The 17,157-nt window shown below is 38.5% G+C and overlaps 1 protein-coding gene across 4 annotated transcripts in view; it reads left to right on the top strand.

Annotated features, from left to right (window-relative positions):
• LRRC72 (leucine rich repeat containing 72) overlaps positions 1-17,157 on the top strand; it is a 42,513-nt gene that overhangs the window by 11,346 nt on the left and 14,010 nt on the right. For all 4 annotated transcript variants that reach the window (XM_019931442.2, XM_073809659.1, XM_073809657.1 and 1 more), the window contains 3 exons: positions 7,438-7,519; positions 8,622-8,732; positions 16,448-16,537. In XM_019931442.2, the coding sequence (XP_019787001.1) occupies positions 7,438-7,519; positions 8,622-8,732; positions 16,448-16,537 (283 nt within the window). The remainder of the gene's footprint in view (positions 1-7,437; positions 7,520-8,621; positions 8,733-16,447; positions 16,538-17,157) is intronic.

Raw genomic sequence — 17,157 nt, 5'->3', positions numbered from 1 at the left:
TCCCAGTGGTACTTACAACTGAGCATCTCCTGGCCTTGGCAAACTGCCCATTTGGGCAGGATCCTTTGTAAAGTGCCCTAGATCAGCATTCCTCCAATGGTCCTGCATGTATTTCCCAGAACTCACACACCTTTGTCCTGCTGTCAGAAGGATTGATTACCTCCCAGTTGCCACCCAGACTGATCCAGCTTCTTCAGGAAGTGCCAGGCACTAAGCCAACGTGTCCCCAACTGCAGGGAATGCTTTTCAAGGGCACTGAGTGTGGCCCTTGAAGCTTTTCTTCGAGGTTAGTGTTTAGCTGGCAGTGCCTCCTCTGTAGTGGGGTCCTGAGTGGGGCTCCAAGCTCTCTTCAAGTCATAGAGCAGGACTGAACTACAATTCAGGCCAAAACAATCATTACAGTTAGTCATTCTCAAATTTCTAAAGTTGGACTTTCCAACAGCTTGTATTTTGTTCATTATAAATTGATGACCCAATCTTAGCATTTTAAATTTAAACTTTCAAACACCAGCTGATTAAAAAATAATGATTTGAGTTTTCAGTAGTAGTCTGCTTGTCAAGCAATAGTCCAGATTCACAGCATTGAATCTTTAAGCATCCATGTTTATGAAAGTATTTCAATATTACATTGCATTTTCAGTCCGTTCTTTTAACCAAGTGGAAAATGGAAAATGAAAGTTTTTCTAGTATTAAGTGCAAGCATAAGTTTCATAAGCTTAAAATAATTTCTAGGAGAACAAACACAAATACATTCAAGGCCCAGGCAGCTAACAACTGAAATGGAAAGTGCACACACTACTTAAGGGCATACAAGTTCAAAACTCTTTTAAATACCCTGCCAAAAATTATCCTGGGTCACAGTGTGTGACCTCTGATTAGAAAAAGATGGAACTCATCAAGCATGGCAAAAGTGACTAATCTTTGCTTTTCATGTGTGTTCCTTGTGGAGTTCAGTATTCAGTTTTGAAGGAAAGAATGTACAAATGTTGGCAATATTTCTAAAGGGAGAGGTATAATTAGGGATTTTGTAATATTTTTTGGCTTTCTTGTAGTGGACACCGTCCCACCTTCAGCCAGTCATTGAATTTTCACACAGTTGAATTACAGATACATTACGTACATAGGAAGGGATTGCATACACTGTCAACTATTTTACTTTCTTTTGTTTTGGAAGGGGTGGGGGGGGGAAAGGTGCAACAAAGGGCTAAATTCTCTTCTTGTGTTTGGTTATTTATGCTCAACATACTATATTATTTCCAAAATAACCATCACTTAACTTTGTTTTTTAAAAATAGACATTTATTCCATATAATCCTGAAAGGATATCATATTTGAAATAAGTTTTAAGTGGTCGGGAGGTGAGTGAATAAGCTAACGTGAGTTTTTCTATTGATCAATAATTGACTGGTTGCTAAGTTACCTGAGTATTCACACTATGAAAAATTAAAATCTTATTCAGGATCCAAAACTCTAATGGGCATATTACCTATGATAGTACTTCATCAAAATTCACATGGAAGATTTTGGTTATTACTTTTCTTTAATATCTAGATTATATTAGGTGGACCACTAAGAAGTTACTTTGCCAGAATAGAAATGGTATGAAGAATCATGGTGAAAATCATCAACATCGACAAAGGAATACAAATATTTAGAATTGTAATGTTTTGTTAACAATGATCTAAATTTGTGACCAGCATTGTTCTTACATTATATTAGGCTACCCTTTATTTAGGAACAAGTAAGGCACAAAATAGTAAAATAAAATGAACACACCTTTTTTTGTTTATTCATTTATTCAATCAACAACTTTGTTGAGATGTATGTACTGACCATTATTGGTTGTCCATTCATTATCCATTCTATTCTTTTACCTATACAGCAGAATCTGGGTTAAGGTATTGGTACATACTTCTTTTTAGTCAGGTAGGTGGCTCCATTCCCAGTTCCAAGAGGTGGAGCCTGAACTGTTTAAACCAATCAGGATAATCCCATCTTCCTTGTGAGTGGCTAGTCAATGAATTGGCTCATAACCCGGCTGTCGTAATAGATATATTGGAGGTAGTTACTGGGAGGCTTCTGTGAAAGGTTTCCTTATTCCTGAAAAAGAGCACTAGAAGAGAGGTCCCTTGTTCCCTCTGGATGTTTTCTTGCCTGGCCAGTAAGCCAGGAACCATCCTATCAACTTGTGGATGTGTCCAACATTGTGAGAAAAGCAGAGCTCAGAGAAGCATTGAGATATTCAGACTGAAGCTCTCACAACCTCTGGACTCCTTGATATGTGAGATAATAAGTGTTCTAATTTATGTGCCAGTTTGAGTTGAGCTTAGGAGTTACTTGGAGCCCAAAGCATCCTCTGTAATATGGTTTATTCTGTACTTGTAGGCTACTGATAGAATATAAAAATAAATGTGATGGTGCCTGCTCTAGTGATAGAATTAGGAAGGGCAGAAGCTGTGGCTGTACTCCTGGTGAGGAAACTGTGGTTGCAAAGTGCCTGGAATGGAATGAGAGAAAGCAGTGGTTTGGGGAGACAAAGGATGAATGTAGTTTGGTGTGCTTGGAGCCTAACATGCTTGAAGGGTGCACACTTCTCCCCATTATTATGTAGTGGATGATAAAACTGGAGCTTCTGGTCTGACCTGGAACCAGCAAATTAGATAGGTACAAGTTGTTTCTGAGGACGTGCAATGCCCCAGCCTTCCTAGGTTTGCTCAGGCTGCCCTGCTTCCTTCATTATGCTCTCCGAGGATTTGCTTTCTCCTTGTACTGCATAGATATGTACTAGTCCTGCAGCGCCTCTCTTTCTGGGTCATCTGTTTCTAATCTCCGCTGATGTAATTAGTGGGAGGCAGCTGCTCTTAGGTGCGTATTAACTGAGGCCTTCTGAAGACTCCCTGCCTTGTCTCATCTTTTAGCAAGGCTGACTGAGGGAATTTTAGGTCAGTTCATCTTCTCCAGCTTTCCTAAGAAAAGAAGCTGGGTCTGCTCAGACGAGTGATCTAAGTGATTTGCATTTTATACTACAGTTTCAAAGGTATATAGACATTTGATCTGTTTGTGTTTTGGGTCATTACCTCAAAATTTTTCTTTTACAGACGTTTAGTAGTGAGCTCATAATATTGTTGTCACAATGCTGGTATCCTTCTATTTCTGGAAGACCTAGCGTTACTTGGGTATATTTCATGTGTCACAGATTAGAGTAAGCATTTGATGAGAAACCTGTATATAACGCCTCACCAAGCAACTGTCCAAAATGGAATCTGAGTTTCTACCATGTAGCAAAAACTGAACAGTTGACAACTTTTACAAACTAAATTTAAATAAAAATACCTATTCTGGCAAGGTCATTGTTTATAAACGTCTTCATCTAAAACACAATCAAAATACTTATTTATAATAACATTTTCCACACTAAAATAATGTACAATAATGTATGGTGTACTATACACCAACTTTTTTTTTTTTCTTTTTTCGGTACGCTGGCCTCTCACTGTTGAGGCCTCTCCCGTTGCGGAGCACAGGCTCCGGACGCACAGGCTCAGCGGCCATGGCTCACGGGCCTAGCCGCTCTGCAGCATGTGGGATCCTCCCAGACCGGGGCACGAACCCGTGTCCCCTGAATCGGCAGGTGGACTCTCAACCACTGCACCACCAGGGAAGCCCTATACACCAACTTTTGATCCAAGTCATATAGCCTTGAGTTTGAACCCTTGCTCTGTTGTCTTGAGAAAGTTGTTTTTTAACTTCTTTTAGCCTCAGTTTCCTCCTAGGTAAATAAGGGAACGAAACAACATGGGCTATTGGAAGGATCATATTAGATAATGGTGAAAACATCTAGCTTAGTGCTTGGGTCATAATAAGCACTTAAAAGAGGGCTTCCCTGGTGGCGCACTGGTTGAGAGTCTGCCTGCCGATGCAGGGGACACGGGATCGTGCCCTGGTCCGGGAAGATCCCACATGCTGCGGAGCGGCTGGGCCCGTGAGCCATGACCGCTGAGCCTGCGCGTCTGGAGCCTGTGCTCCGCAACAGGAGAGGCCACAACAGTGAGAGGCCCGCGTACCGCAAAAAAAAGAAAAAAAAAAAAAAAAAAAAGATATGCTTGTCCCCTTGACTCTGAACCAGCAGTTCTCAACTAGGAGCGACTTTGCAACCCCTGCCACACCTCCCACACACAAGGAGAACATTTGGCAATGTCTGGAGACCTTTTTGATTTTCACAACTGGGGTGTGTGTGTTCCTAGCATCTAGTGGGTAGAGGTTAGGGATGCTGCCAACCATACTACAATCCACAGGGCGGCTTCCCCAGCCCCCCAACAAAGAATTATCTGGCCCCAAATGTCAATAGCTGTAAAGGTTGAGAAATCCTGCTCGAAAAGAATGCCTCCTTAATTTTAAATTCATGCTGGTGTAAAATTTTCCCCACTAGTACCTCAGCAGTTACGTGTAAGAGCTTTACCTTGAATGTAAGTGCTCTCAGCTCTATGAAAAATAATAATGGTTAAATAGTAAATAATAAAAGCTATCGTTTATTGAGCCCTTGCTATGTGCTAAGCCCTGAGGTAAGATACATGATTTGTGGAATGTCACATTCAGCATAAATCCTATGGCAGTCCTTAGACTCAGTAGTACAGATTTTCCTAAATGATAATTATAATAACATTTTACTTTAACAATGGTTTGAGTGTCAGAACAATCAGCATGTCTTCCAACTCCCATTCCTACATCTTGACTTCAACAACGTGGTACATTGCAATGTCTATTTAAGTCCTGTGAATTCTGCCTTGGAATTATCTCTCAATTCCCTCTACTTTGCTCTTCTCCCACTGTTATTACTCTACTCTGGGACCCATATATTCTTTGGAATTAGCATAACACCATTTTTGTTCATCTCTTGCTGTTATACTTACTATCCCCTCTAAATAGTACTCTTCCCTGTCATTTTTTTTTTTTCCAAAATAAAACTGGGCAATAACACTCCTCTGCACAAAATCTTTTATTAGTTCCCCAAGATTCTCATGATCTGGCCTTATCTCTTTTCACTACATTCCTCCCATTCATTTCGCCCCAACAAAAGGTACAATCTTAAAATTCCAATAATCATGGTCCAAAGATGTTAATGCTCTTGGGAAAATTATTATTCTATAGTCAAGATGAAATGGTTGAGTTTATTAGCATTCTTGAATTAATGTGTAACGCAAGAGAAATTAAAACCTCAACTAATTAGAATGTTCTGTTAATGTGTGGTTGAGCAGGCAACTGGGAAAAAAGAGAGAAGAAAAAGTCGTGGTTTGCCCCGGTGTTCTCTTTCTAGGCTGATGTTAGGTGTGGCTCTCGTTAGATCAGGGAGTGGATGGAAGGTAGTGAGTTGCTGTCAGGAGGCCAGCAGGAAGAGTAGAAAGGGATATGAAGCCAACTGGGACCCACCCCTCACTGTGTTGAAGGGTCTCTCCTACCTGGGGGAAACATGGCTCCTTTTGTGACTTAACAAAGCTGAAGTGCAGTTACTGGTGGTTCTCCTGCATGAGTGCTCACGTAATTAGGTACAGATGAGACTGTGAGACAATGAGATGAGCAGCACATGTGCCTTTTATAGCTTCATAATTTGTGACTGTTACAAATATAAGAAAAAATTAAAGAAAATTCATTAAAGAAACCTATTTTCAAACTTTGATTACAAATCTAAAATAGCTTTTCTGAGATACAAGAGGGCATGAGTAAAATTTCCAATAAATCCTCACTAAATCAGACAGGTTGGCATCTGTCTATCTGAATCAACCAATCAAAGGTCAAAACAGTTCTGTTTAACTGACGACACTAGTTACTGTGATAGGCTTTAATAAACATGTAAAACTAATTTACAATCATAAGCATATATTTCTGTATATATAAATTAGGAAGCACTTGATCAATAACTATTTCATATGATTCTTCTCCCTGCTAGATCCTGTATTAAGCCGTAAATTTAGCCTTGTTACATTTAACTTAAGGGCTGCTTTTAGAACATACCAGCCCCACGTTAAGACTCTACCATGCCTCATCCTCATAACTCAAACAAATCTGTCAATTTCTATTGAGGTTATAAAGTCAATATTTTTAAAAAAGTAGTGGGATTCTCCTTGCAGGGTAACAGAAACATTTCTGAATTCAGTTTAAATACTCCTATCATGTACTTTAATGGTGCATTTGAGGAATTTTCAAGAGTGTTTTGACTATTTTCAATTCTTACAGTACACCGAATTTCTAATCTAATCTTTAAAGTAAGATGCAGCTTCACCATATCATTAGGAGAATGGAGAGGTGGGAAGGATAACAGACTGAAGAAACATCGTTTCTTTCCTCAAGGAAGACACAAAACTAGTGATCAAGTAATTGCACAAGTCATAGGAGGTGTTGGATGTGGACAAGAAAAGGAAGATTCATGGGCATGGGGGTTGTCAGGAAAGGCCTTATTTAAAAAAAGATGAGCTGTAAAGTAACAGGATTATTCTGTGCCTTGTCTTCTCCTTGGGGATGGTGGCCGGTTGAGCTGTTAGCACTGACCTCCTGTGTGGTCAGATTACAGAGTCCTCGGCTAAGCTGAGATCTGTTGACCCAAAGGACAGTGAGCCTGAGAAGAGGAGATGGTTCATAGACTGGGGCATAAAGAAAGGGAATTCAGAATTAGACAATCTCGGAGGTAGAGCTTGGGGAGGGGAGGTAGAGCATTGACTGCAGAATTAGACCATCTCTCAGGAGATCTGACTTAAAATGCTGGAGCAGGTGGAAGTTTAGAGAAACAAAAAGTGGGTCAAAACAGAGCAAGAAGACAACAGTGAGATGCAAAGAGATCAAAGAACGGTCTCAACAAATCCCTGGAGCAGTGGAAACTTCTTGTGGCAGCCTGCTCAGGCATGGTTGGATAGGCCTTGCCAGCCTAGGGCAGTTCCTTAAGAATAATCAGAAATGTACCAGGAGGAAAAGCCATGCAGGCAAAGAGAAATCGTGACTCATACACAGATGCAGAAACGATTCAGCATTATCGGAGGAGAGAGCCCTTGGCACATAATAGGCACTTAATAATATGTGATGGTGAATTAGTGGATATATGGAGCCAAATCCAATGTGACTATAGGGCAGAGAAATGTAGGGAAGGTTGTGAGAGCAAAAGGATAGGCCAGATTCCAGAGGCTTTGAAAACCTTTCAGGGAGTTTGGTGGAGACGTGGTAAGAGAAGTTTGAGTATTTAGTTAGCTAAAAGCACCCTTTTTATCATACGTATCTTCAAAGGCAATCCAGACATAAACTCATGGCCCAGATCAAAAGGTTAAAGGTTGCACATAATTAATAAAAACAGCAAATGCTGAACTTCTGTGGTTCTTACTAAATTTTTATATCTGTATGTAATTACATGTAATTATTGTAGAAAGAATATTGTTCTCTAACTCTCATTTTCAGCTCCATGGAATAACATTTATAACTAGAAACTATTGTCTGGCAGAACTATACCTAAACAACAATGCAATATTTGATATACAAGGTATGTCTTAAATTTTGTCTTTTGATTGAATTGATTTTCAATTAAATAATAACTTTCAACTATGGTATTGCTCATGGCATGCAATAATCTGTTTTAACATTTCTGTTGAAAATATACGATGGAAGCTGTTATTTTTTAATGTTCTTGTGTACATTTCATTTTAAGATGTGCTGTTTGATTATGGTTTTAGCTCAATATTGTCATGTATCTTATTCAAGACGTAAAAGAATCTTTTTTTAGCATAGAAATTTTGCCATTCTACTGCACAGTTGGACACAAGCTAGATATTGTGGAAGCAAATTTTAATGTTTGGGAGCATTAATAAAAAATAATGACTTCATAAATAGTTTTAAATATTTTTACAGGCTGTAATTTTTCCTAGCCAAATTTCTGTTTCACTCTGAGTTAATTTTGTACCTGCAACAATCTCTAAACTGACAATTTCAAGCCTGGTATAAAAGTACATGATATACTAGGATCATGAGATACAAAGAAGTATGGTACAAAACATTTTTCTTCTGTATTACATGCTGCAGAATTGAAATATCATAAATTTTGAGATCCAGTATGATTCCTTGTTCCATGAAGAAAGGAAACCTTGCCAATTCAACTACGATGTCGTTATCGCAAAGATACAACACACTTTCACTTATGTTAAAAATGTGGGAAAATGTGCAATTTAGAATCAATAAGATGATAGGAATATTTGGCTTCCCATTGTGTAAAGAAAATATTTAGTTGAGCAGTTTGGGGGAGATACTGATTTGAATAACCATTTCCTGGATTGGCACCATAAACTAAGCAACATTGGCAAAACAAAACCAACAAAATAAGGATAACGAAAATAACCCCTTCAGAATCAAACAAAATCATTGCTACAGAAAAAAAAAAAACAGTGGAAAGAAATTGGCTCTATATTCCCAAATTACAGTCACTTATTTGAATTGTTATGCTTTGTTGTATTCTTAATGATAATTCATCATATTATTAATAATTCCTCCCTTCACCAGATGTAATGTATTCTTTGCTTTTGCTTAGGTAGCATGTTTAATTAGCATTAAAAATGTTTAAAATCTTATACAACTATTTTAATTTCTTTTAGGCCTGCACTCTTTGCATTCGTTGCATATACTCCGGCTGCACCACAATGAGTTAACAAACATTGAGGCAACAGTAAAGGAATTAAAGGGAATGCTAAATCTGAAGACCCTAAGTATTAATTTGCACTTTTATATAGCCATAACTTAAAATAGTGATAACACAGGACATTTTTTCATTTTTTGAATTTAAATTAGATCAGTGTTTATAACAAAACTACTTAGATAGTTTCCTGAAAACAAGACTAGATCTTTTTCTTTTGAAAAATACATTTTTGAAAGAACAACAGGTAGAAAAACAGTTTTTGTGAAACGATATGGCATGCCAAATGGAAATGATGAAAGCAAAAAGAGAAGGAGGTACATGTTGAAATCTGTGTTTTTGGTTTTACCTCTAAAGGCAGTTTTAGCACATATTACATGATTCCATTTATTTATACAAATGTCCAGAATGGGCACATCTATCGAGACAGCAACACTGAGAGGTAACTGTTTTTAAATAGTGGCTGCCCAGTGCTGGGGGGATGAGGGTCTGGGGAGTGACAGTCTGGGGTTTCTTTTCAGGGTGATGAAAATGTTCTAAAATTGAACGTGGTGACGGTTGCACAATTCTATGAATATACTAAAAACCATGAATTGTATACTTAAAATTAGTGAACCGTGTGATATGTGAATTATATTAGCAAAACTGACACTCCCTCCCCCCACACTAAAAAAAAGAGCACGTTTTAATGTAATCTTCCTATTGGGTGAACAGCAAACAATTCATATATATTGAATCGCACCCAGCAAGGAACTGACCTCAGTATTTGAAGAAGGTGTGAGGTGGGTTGGAAAAATAGATAATACACAGTTCCTACTCTCAATAAGCTTATAGTTGTTTGGTTTGTTTGTTTGTTTTTAAGCTTATAGTGTCGAAGGGTAAATAAACTGGTACACGATTGCAATTCAGAACAAATGGTTCTAGATGGACCAAGGGAAAAGACTCAGAGCAGTGAATGGGTTTTCAAACTTCAGAGTTTGTAGACTTCTTTATACAAGGTCATAAAATAGATGGTTTTTTCCTATTTATTTTCTATGCATTTCTCAGAATTGCCAAAGATAGTGTTTTGAATATGTGTAAAGTGGTGTTGATGGTGGAGCTTCTAATCAGCTCAATACATAGTTATTAAAATTTTCAAATATTTTGAGTGTTAATCAGTTATACCTACTATATTAAGGAGAAATGATTTAAGTTCTTATAGGTAAGATTCTTTAAACCCAACTATTAAAAGTACCCCAAGTTCTAAGGAATTCAATGCTCATTTTTGAGACGTGATAAGGTCTGTGAAAGACTTATCAGGATTGGCCTGCATATTTGAATTACCTGGCCTTTCTGTGCTGAACAAATGCTTAAAATGTCTTTAAATGATTAAAAGACTGGTTATACTAGATCTTGAACTCTCTCTTACCTTCATTTTTCTGTAAAATGGGCCAATAACTACCTCTCAGGATTGCTTCAAATATTAAGCTAACTCTGTAAAGCATTAATTGGTTTGAAGGAGTAACAACAAAAAATTGTTTTATTATGGTTTATGTAAATTAGATAATGAATTAAGATGCACACAGTCTAGAAATTCTGCTGATTGGTAAATAGATTTTTAAAAAACTGACATTTTGAATAATAATTATAATAACATGTTTGAATGTTGAGAAAATGCTTTCTTATTATATTCTCATTTAAATCTTCATAGCAATCCAATGATGTGATTAGAATTATTCCCTCTTTAATGGTAGAAATGCAGGGCTCAGAGCTTTAACCAGACTACTAAGGAATGTTGAAACTTAAACTCATGCCTTGTTTCTTTTGTTTATCATTCATTCATTCAATAAATATTTATCATGCATTCACTAAGGACACTATTAGATGGAGATACAAAAGTAAACAAGAAAGACCCTATCTAGACCTTTATGGAGCTTATAGTTTTGTAACTCTCAGCCTAAATATTTCTTACAGAACTGAGGGGGCTTGATGCAAAACTGATTGGACAATTTGCTAAATGTAAGAACTGAATAATTTAAGCAAGCTTATTTTACAATGTAAGATTTGGCGGTTAACAATCAAGGTTGCCCCATCATAGTCAATAGTGTTATGCCTTAAACAAAAGTGCCTGGCGGCAAGGGGGGTAAATGGAGTCTGAAATTCAGCCCTTGCCTGCCTTACCAGCCGTGTATGTGGGCGCAGAATGGTGTCAGCCCTGAGGTGGGGTGCAGGAGTGCCTTTTCTAGTTCTCTGAAAGGCTGTTAGGTCAGCCTGGTAGTGTAAGGTCCATATCATTGCCTGTCACAACATTTTAAATGACCTCTACTTAAAATCATAGTGACTATAAATTGTTCCAACTGAGAATCTTGCAGAGGGAATATTTTTTGAAATGGAGAAAATGCTGCGTCAGGTTACACAAAAATGCATTTTCTGAAAATTTTTGGTAACAAATATGCACAGTTTGAACGCTTGCCCTATTTTGGTTAAAGATATTATACAAAAAAATGTTGGTGGACTTCCCTGGTGGTGCAGTGGTTGGGAATCCACCTGCCAATGCAGGGGACACCGGTTCGAGCCCTGGTCCAGGAAGATCCCACATGCTGCGGAGCAACTAAGCCCACGAGCCACAACTACTGAGCCCATGTGCCACAAATACTGAAGCCCGCACGCCTAGAGCCCGTGCTCCGCAAAGAGAAGCCACCACAGTGAGCAGCCTGGGCACCACAACAAAGAGTAGCCCCTGCTCGCTGCAACTAGAGAAAGTCTGTGCGCAGCAACGAAGACCCAACACAGCCAAAAATAAATTTAAAAAAATTAAGAAAAAAATGTTGGCATTTACTAGCTACTAATTATATTGTGCAGTAATGTCACCTGATTGAGTTCCTATGAACCTCCTTTGCAATCACAGATTAGATTCAGCTCATTAACTACAATAAGAAATCCATGTATTTAAAAAATATATAAATTTATTAATTTATTTATTTAATTTTGGGTGTGTTGGGTCTTCGTTGCTGCACGTGGGCTTTCTCTAGTTGCGAAGAGTGGGGGCTACTCTTTGTTACGGTACGTGGGCTATTCATTGCAGTGACTTCTCTTGTTGTGGAACACGGGCTCTAGGTGCGCAGGCTTCAGTAGTTGTGGCACGCGGGCTCAGTAGTTGTGCTCACAGGCTTAGTTGCTCCGTGGCATATGGGATCTTCCCAGACCAGGGCTCGAACCCTGTCCCCTGCATTGGCAGGCGGGTTCTTAACCACTGCGCCACCAGGGAAGTCCCCCATGTATTTTCAAGTGTTAAAACTTTTCTTTTCAAGTTATGAAACTGTTTAAAATGCTAAAGTATTATTATTATTATTCCACTTCAATTACAGTTCTTCGTAGGGTGAGAAAATAGCCTGGAGGGTAAACCTCTAACCCATTTCAGCATTGCACCCTCCACTGGCAATGAGGAGAACTGCCAAGAGATTACCCAGTATACACATGGCTGGGAGCTTCAGGGAAGCCTAAAACCAGCTGCAGAGTGTGAGGTCCTACAAACTGGAATTCCTGACTTCCAGGCTGAGTCAGGAGGGCCACACCTTTTCTCTCCAGGCAGTCTACCTTTCCACACCCTCCCCCTCTGGCTCCATTTTCCTCTTCCCTCCCCTCCTCCAAACTCTTTCTAAATCTGCATGTGTCAAAGATTTGCTTGTGGCTGCGGACTTTCACTAACCTTCAGTCTCCCTGCCTCTTTCCCAGCGCAGAGAGAAAAAACACCACCGACAACAGCAACAAAATACTTAACCCATTCTCCTGTTCCTAAATCTTTAGTCTCCTCTTTTTTCTCAAATTTTCTCTATGTTGCATTAAGCTCCAGTATTGGAAAGTATGCTTGAACTCCTACATTCCGTAATTGTTAAGACTTGCTTCCTAGCAGAGACTTGAGGATTCACCCTTGGAGACAGGAAGTGCCCCTTTCAAAGAGAAGGTCTCCATTTTTTACAGATTCTGCTCTTAAGCACGTCCTGCCTTTCCTCATTTGGCCGCAGTCCACTGCTGATGGCAAATAGCCAGGGAGTGAAGAGGGATGCTGAGAGGTCAGTGTGGGACTATGGTCTCAGTGGTCTGTTCATCTGAGACTCTTTACCCTGAAATGCCCCTCAAGGTGGGACCACTCCTCCCAAACAACACAAGAGAACAGTCCACTCAATAAAAGGAGCCAACTGGGTCTTTCACTGCTGTTTGTCTTGAAACAGCATCCCTCACTCTCCTAACCCTTGCTTTAGTCCAAGTTTGCCTTTTAAAAATCAGGGATCATTTCCATATTCAGTACAATCATGTGGTATGCGGTGGCCCAGAGATTTTAGTTAAAATGAGATGGTGACAATGGAGATGCTGACCTTACTAAGTAACCTTGAGCCAGAACCTCTGTCTGATCATTGACAGTTGAGCTTCTTTCCACAGGCTGTTCTGTGTGGGCACAGATGGAGCTGCTTTTAACTTCTCTACATCGTTTTCCTATCTATTAAAATGGATATGTTGGTACATTATTAATTACATCAACTTTCTTCAAAGGTGGTCTAAAAAACATCCAGGTTCATTTAAATGGTGATTTTTAAATTTTGCCTTAAAAGTTAAAAAAAAATTAACTGGAGCCAATTACTTAGATGACTTTTTTTCCCTCTTCTCTTTCAATAAGAAGTAGCTTCACACATGTGACTCATGTAACTCAAGCTTGTGCAGTAAGGTAGTAGAAACATTTTGCTATATTATTGGGTAAATGTAAATTGCTTAGACTCAGAATCCCAAATTAAGATAAGCAAGACAGTGCTGGCGCCACCAAGGTGTACTCTATAAGTAGCCTAGAGGGAAGGTGGATTAAATAGTATTAACCTATTGAAAGTGAAAGTGTAAACAATTTCGCTTCATAGTTTCTAAAGGAATGTACCCATACATCATAGAAGGTTTTCAGAACTTTCAGACACAGGAAACGAATATCATATCTTAGAAACTTTATTTATGGTAATTTTAGTAGCATCAATCCAAAACTCATAAATCCAAAATGTTAAATGCTTAATAGTATAGAGGGGAAAAAGATAATTAAAAATAAGATTGCTTCCTTCTAACATTTAAGAGTAAGAAAAAAAGTGAAGAATAATAAAAATGAAATTCTTTTTAAATTATTTAATTCTAATTATGTTTTTAAGTTAATTTAGTCAGAGACTAGGCTTAATAGCCCAGTTTTCTGACTTGCTGTCATTTAGATTTTATTTTATGATGAGATGAATGTTGAACCACAATAAGTGCATCAAGTTTTTAGTATTATGACAACTTTTTAATAAGTAATGTAATAGTAGTAAATCCAAACTTGGTGATTTGTTTAGCTGAAGCCAGAAGTTTTAAAATTTATGTAAAGCAGTTATTTAACTAAGCACTAGGAAGAAAAACCAAGAAAAGAAATTAAATAGTAGTGTTCTCAGAGGGAAAAGAGAATATGAAGTGTATCCTAAAAGTAAACATCATTGAAAGATGTTGGTACATTTTCCATTAACATCATATGCAAAGGCAGACTCTACTCCCAGCTGCTATAATGTAGGATAGTGTTATGAGGTGTCAGATGTTATTCTCCAAGACAGTAACCACAGAGCAGACTTCTGCACTAAAGCATCTGTGAATTTTTCTCCCTCCTGAACTCTCATTAAAAAGAATTGTGTTTTGATGGGCTTCCCTGGTGGCGCGGTGGTTGAGAGTCCGTCTGCCGATGCAGGGGACGCGGGTTCGTGCCCAGGTACAGGAAGATCCCACGTGCCGCGGAGCAGCTGGGCCCGGGAGCCATGGCCGCTGAGCCTGCGCGTCCAGAGCCTGTGCTCTGCAGCGAGAGAAGCCACTGCAAGAAACAATTGCGTTTGGCTTTTTTTTTTGCGGTACACGGGCCTCTCTCTGTTGTGGCCTCTCCCGTTGCGGATCACAGGCTCCGGACGCGCAGACTCAGCGGCCGTGGCTCACGGGCCCAGCCGCTCCGCGGCACGTGGGATCCTCCCGGACCGGGGCACAAACCCGTGTCCCCTGCATCGGCAGGTGGACTCTCAACCACTGCGCCACCAGGGAAGGCCGTGTTTTGCTTTTATACCCTTGAAGGGTGACCTTTTTTCTTCTTTGTCTGGCTCAAACTACAAGGTATGATCCCTGTGGATCTTTTAAAATCTGTCCTTATTACTGGTTTAGTATACATCCGTTCTATTCCCTGTCCTGTAGTTATAATTATTTGCTACCACTTTAAATTCCTTCTCTTTTGAGATTAAAATTCAAACCAGTTTTGTCACTTAAGAAATCTTGAAAAATATCCATTTCATTTTTCCTCTCATTTCCCCCAATACATACATATTTCCTTTCTTTTAAATTTTCTTGTTGCCCCTGGCTCTACATTTTCTTTTTTGCCTTTCCTCTTATAACTTTTGTTTCTTATGCACCAGGTGTCTTCCATTGCCTGCTTTAAGTCCCTCTAAAGCTCATGTTTTCCACAGCGAATAGCTACCTATAACGATTTTATTAGCCAGAAAAGTTTGTGCTTATACAACAAATATCAGAATATTTTATTGCCTGCAGAGAAAACATTCAGATGATTAACTTCTTCAGTTTTTATCTAGTTTGTTGTCTTTCAAGCATCCCCCTTGACCCCCTCTTCTTTATGTTGCAAGCTCTTCTTTATAAATATTCATCAGTTTTTTCTGGCTTTCTAATGCTTAATACTTTCATGCTTTTATCAAACCTCTTTGTATTTTATAACTAGTCAAATGCTACAGCAGTACTCCTAGATTTAAATGTACGTTAAATGAGCCTCATGTTGTTGAGTGATGTTTTTGTACACAAGCTGGAGCTCTTTCTGCTACTGCCATCTAGTGGTTCTCCTCTTTTCCAGGAGTATTTTCTAGAAATTACGTGTAGGTGGAATACAATAGCTAAAGATATCCAAGTGGAAATTATAAGAGTTTTATTTCAAATTGTATTGCAATAACCCTGTTTAATATTATCTAAAGAAGAATAGGGAAAGTACCTTTTCCATGGAAATAAAATACAACTTCTAGCTGAAGATTTTAAAAAATATACCTACGTGCTGATGCCTAAGGGATGTCATGTCAGAAGCGCCTGGAGCTCTTCCGCATCAGCATGCCTCCCACCTCCAGCCTGGTTCATTAAGTATCCTAGCACCTGCGCACAAGGAAATCCGAGTCCCCTGTGCCTGGCCAGAGGTAGATGAGATGTAAAACCCGCATCTCTTCACCTCTACTCCTGTTGAGATCTGAAGCTGCTACTGGCATTTATATGTTCTGAACTAGGTGCAATGGTGTGAAGCCGAGGAAGAAAATTATAATAGAACAGTGTGCCACAACTCTGCCCATCTCCACGCAGGTACCCATGTGACCTTTGAGACTGGAAGAAGAGAACTAATGAACAAATACTTTAATAAAGAGCAGCATCAAGAACCCTCTAGAGCTGATATTGAGTTCTTTCTTTACTGATTAATTTACGGACATGTTAAACGTTTCCTCATTTGTGACAGATTTGGGTCAAAGATATGTCCTCAGCACCTAGCACAGTTCCTAGTAGATAGTAAGCACTCCGAAAATATTTGTTGAATGAATGAATTTAACAGATAGGAAAAGTAAGTCCTGCAATGAATAAGTAAGGGTTTGGTGAAACCATTGGTCTGTGAAGCAGAGCTTTACATACTGTTATGTTTTATATTAATCTTGCAATTTCTCATATTTTATCAAGTGATAAATGTAACTGATTTCGAAACCTGACATCTTAATTTGGATTCTTTCTTTGCAGCTCTCTACCAAAACCCTTTATGCCAATATAACTTGTACCGTTTATACACAATCTACCACCTTCCAGGAGTAGAGTTGCTTGACGGAAATCGTAAGAACACCTCTTCTTGCAGAGAAATATTTGAGAGTCAGTCTTATAACTCAGTGGTTTAAACTGCTGATGTTTTTTGGAAATAATTGTCTTTGTAAAGTTTTTCAATTATTTATTTTTGAAATTTTTGCTGTATGAAATTTGCTATAGTTTAGGAATTCATGTCTGTTGACCACTTTATAGGAAAGGCCATCTAACTGAGCATGAGGAAATGTCTCCTTTTGATTCTAGTTTTGACAGTAATGTGTTGAATGCCAATTCACTGGCCCCCCGGCACCCTTAATTTTTTATTTCAAAAATGAGACAATTGGACTAAGCCTCATAGGCCTATTTAAGTTCTAAAAGTCATATTCTTTGAAATTCTGTAAATATGTATGTATATATATACTAAAACATATATAATAACTTCTATGTGATATATTTTTAGACATTGTACATAAACTAGTATGTCTGATTTATATAAGCCACAAAAAAGAAAAATCAACCTCAGTGCATTACATTTTACATTTTTTGAGCTCTATTTTACCCAGAAGTTCTTTATCACCTATCTACTTACCTTTCTACAGCTTTGAACATTCTTAATAACTTATAATTGAGTAACTTCTAAATGAGAATATATT

Source organism: Tursiops truncatus, chromosome 9, assembly GCF_011762595.2.
Source record: "Tursiops truncatus isolate mTurTru1 chromosome 9, mTurTru1.mat.Y, whole genome shotgun sequence".
Taxonomy (NCBI): Eukaryota; Metazoa; Chordata; class Mammalia; order Artiodactyla; family Delphinidae; genus Tursiops; species Tursiops truncatus.
Note: the sequence above shows the minus strand (reverse complement) of the source record. Positions and strands in the feature narration are given on the sequence as shown.